The following is a 3,718-nucleotide window of genomic DNA, read 5'->3' as shown; positions in this document are numbered from 1 at the left end:
TGGTACGGTTTTTACTAAAGAACCAGTACCATACCGTAATAGTAAAAAATTCGAATCAGTTCAATTCGGTTATAAAAAATTTTAATTATTTCGGTTATGGTATTTTTCGATTCGGTTATTTAGTTCAAAGTGGGAATCACCGAGATCCATGCTTAACCCTAACCCAAACACCCGTGGAGAACAAGTTTTGAGTGAAATACAAAAGTGAAATAAGCCAAGTTTAAAGAAATTTGAAGTTTTTAAGAGTATCAATACTATCTTTTATTTTAAATCACATGATTTTTATAATTAATAATATTTTAAAAAAATTTATATATAAAAAATAAAATATTTTATTTAAGTTTAATAATTTCTTTATATTTTATTTTTATTTATATAAATATATTATTTTTTATTTTTTTATTTTTTACTAATAGATAAATATTAATTAAATTAAATGGACATAAATTTATAATGTATTTATTAATTAAAAATTAAAAATTAAATTTGATTGTTTATATGGATAGAGTCAAATTGATTTTTTATTTTATATTTAAAAAATATAAAATGCATTAGAGTTTCGTATTTAAAAATAAAAAATTTAGTATATATAAAACAAAAATACACCCAGTACATGCAGAAAATCTCTACTTTTTCAAGAACATTTTTCTCTTCCTATGTCCTTACCGGAAACAGGTTATTGTCAGTACTTCTCTAACTTAGTATCGAAGAAGACAACTAGAAATATTGAAGCAAAGGGTAAGGAAACAGAGAAGAGTTACATGCTTATTCCCTTTTCTAAAAACAAAACTCATTAGGCTTACAAGTTCCAACCCAAAAGAAAATAAAATAGTGGCGTGGAATTAATTATTCAGACTTATCTCTGGGATTTATTTATTTATTCTTTCAAGCATATCAAAACATCATATCTCCAACTTCTCCTAGCAGCAACATTCAAGCTTTAAGCCTTCTGATAATAGTCTCCGTTCAAAGACGACGTTTCTGCTTCCGAGAAGTAGTGGACTGTCCTTGATAAGAAGAGGCAGTCGATAGCGGAGTGGAAATAGCAGCTCCTAATAAAGGTAGTGAAAAAATAAAAGGCTGCCGGAATTGTGCTGTTGCTGGTAGTGAAGAAGGGTGGAGTTGGAAATGGGGATGGACTGAAGGAGGTGGTACCATAAGAGCGCCAACATATTGGCTGGTGCTAAACATCCTCGTTGCAGAAGTTGGATCCATGGGCATAACTGGACAAAAATAATGTGCTGCCGACATACTCGAGGCTTGGCACAAGGCTCCTCCACCCATGTTGGACATCATCTGGTTAACATTAGAAACAATGCATTTGTATATGCCATAACGCGAGAAAATATCAGCTGCATAACAACAGTGTACTGATACGTTTTAAAACTTTTAAAAAATATTTTTTTATTATTTTAATTCATTTTTAGAAATTTCGAAATTTTTTTAAATAAGTCTTTCCGATTTTCTAGTTTGAGAAATTGTTTTAACTTTTTTTTTATAGATAATTTTTAATTTTTTTAATTTTAATATTTCTTATTTTTATTTATTTTATATTTATTTCTATGTATATCTTTTTCATATAATTATTTTTTATCGATAGTAATTATGTTATTATCAATATGATCAACTATATTAATTATATATAATTTATATATTTTATAATGACAAAATGATGTAGAAAATCTAAAATAGTATACATAATATATATAACTTATGTTGTTAATATTTTATTATTAGTTAATATTTAATATGTGATCAATAGGACTTTTACGAGTGGTAGAACACTGTCTCGATAATTTTAATATGATTTAACTTTAAAAATTTAATTAAATTAAAATAAATTTTTATTATATTATCTACCCGCTTTTAAATATACTATTATTATTTTTAAGATGTAATGATATGCATATATATTGTTGATTTAAAATCTATTTATTAATGGGAAGGAGAACACATGACAGTACAATTATATATATATTTTTAAACTTGCCATATATACTATTAACGCTTGAAGAAAAGCACTATAACTAGAGATTACTTCAACTTGAGCTTTAAGGCTTTGAGATAGTCGATGGCTGCTTCCAACAGCGAAGCGGTGTCTTGCTAAAATATATATAGGAGAAAGCAGAGATCATACAGAATGCATTACTCAATAAAATGTTCTATGTATGCATATGCCTATTTTTCTGGGAAATTTCGGAATCTTAGTAGAAAGAAATAAAATAAAGTGGGCTTTTGAGAGTGTTGAGCCAAATCATATTAGTAACATGACATAATAAATTATGAAGAATAGAGAGAGAGAGATATACATACAGAAGCTCTAACCTTGTGACTGTGTGGTATAAGTTCCCCCAAAGCTTTCAATTTTTCCCTGATTCTGTTCCTACGCCTCTGCTCAATGCATAAATTGAGAGTTGGACGTTCTCAAAATGAAATATAGTTGGATACTAATTAAGGAAAGTTAATTAACGTGCAAACTTTTTCTTTTCTTTAAATCTATATATATATTATATATATAGATGGATGTGCAATTACCCTTTCATATGTAGCTGAACGTGTCCTCCTATGATTTTGACCCAGTTTGTTTGTCTTTAGCGCTCCTGGAATCCCTCTACTGATGTCCTGGAATATCTAAAAACATCATTCCATTCCAGTAGAAGTAAATCAAATAACTGAATACGATTAGAATGTGTCTATATATACATATATACATATAAATGCACATGCACTCAGTAATTTTCCTGGAGAGACACGTTGATCCACTGTAATCGCAATACTCACAAGACGTGTTTCGGTAGATTTCGTTTTGCTGCTTGCACTTGATTCTTCATGGCATAATAAAAGAGGCGTGAACTGACAAGTGGTAGGCGAACCCTGCTGCTGTAGAAATGGAATACTCTGAATGTCTGATAAACTCCTAAAGATATTATCATTATCACTGTCTGTTTCTAACCTGATATTGTTGTTGAAGAGGTTTGGGTCGGCAGGGGAACAATGAGGAACCATACAGCTGCATTGTGCTGTGGGATTCATCTTAATGAGAGGAGAGAATATTATTATTACAAGAGATGAGACGATGGCATACCCAGATGATTAAAGATGCATTCCATAGATATAGGGTTTGGATTGGATAGTCAGGTTTTCTTTCTTTCTATTCTTAAAGCTCAAATAATACTGTATTTTTTTATATTTATAGTGTAGTTATTTTTGTTTAACTTTTAATCATTCTGCTGTTGTTCTTTAATTGTTTATTTAAAAATAATAATAAAATAATTCTAGAAACAACTAAAACTATAATTAAAAATAAAAATTACATTTAAAATATTTTTTAATTCAATAAAAATTAGAAAATACAATAAATTTAATAAAAAATAAATATTTTGATATCTTTTCAAATTGTTATAGTCCTGCTTCATTAAGTTATTAAAAAATGCAGTTAATAGAATTAATAATATTTTATCCCATTTTTATTTACAGTAATAACATTTGAAAAATTGAGAATGACGCTGACATAAAAAAAGACATGGCAAAGTATCATAAGGTGTGCGTGGTGATTAGGTTCATACTATATAATTTCATTTTTTTTTTTTTTATTTCTGTATGGTATAGATGTTAAGCAGCGATGCGCCCACGTGGCACATATTTCACGACACTTACCAGCTCACGGTTGTCAAAGGTGGTTAAGTTTTTTTTTATTTTTTATTTTTTTGAGAATGAG

At 28.5% G+C, this 3,718-nt stretch overlaps 1 protein-coding gene across 6 annotated transcripts; it reads right to left on the bottom strand.

Annotated features, from left to right (window-relative positions):
* Nucleotides 1-614: 614 nt before the first annotated feature.
* Nucleotides 615-3,242, bottom strand: LOC8271498 (transcription factor LRL2-like). 6 transcript variants are annotated; one of them, XM_048372627.1, is made up of 5 exons: nucleotides 2,782-3,242; nucleotides 2,536-2,631; nucleotides 2,326-2,391; nucleotides 2,039-2,103; nucleotides 615-1,296 (listed from the first exon to the last, which is right to left on the bottom strand). In XM_048372627.1, exons 1-5 carry the CDS (start codon nucleotides 3,031-3,033, stop codon nucleotides 1,293-1,295), a joined length of 483 nt encoding a protein of 160 aa, XP_048228584.1. In that variant the 5' UTR covers nucleotides 3,034-3,242; the 3' UTR covers nucleotides 615-1,292. The 6 variants fall into 6 exon arrangements, with proteins under 6 accessions (XP_048228584.1, XP_048228582.1, XP_048228583.1 ...); XM_048372625.1 differs by lacking the exon at nucleotides 2,039-2,103 and having other exon boundaries at nucleotides 2,314-2,391; nucleotides 2,782-2,880; nucleotides 2,954-3,228; XM_048372626.1 differs by lacking the exon at nucleotides 2,039-2,103 and having other exon boundaries at nucleotides 2,314-2,391; nucleotides 2,536-2,622; nucleotides 2,782-2,880; nucleotides 2,954-3,227.
* Nucleotides 3,243-3,718: the final 476 nt, after the last annotated feature.

The sequence above is a fragment of the Ricinus communis genome, chromosome 4 (assembly GCF_019578655.1).
Source record: "Ricinus communis isolate WT05 ecotype wild-type chromosome 4, ASM1957865v1, whole genome shotgun sequence".
NCBI lineage: Eukaryota > Viridiplantae > Streptophyta > Magnoliopsida > Malpighiales > Euphorbiaceae > Ricinus > Ricinus communis.
Note: the sequence above shows the minus strand (reverse complement) of the source record. Positions and strands in the feature narration are given on the sequence as shown.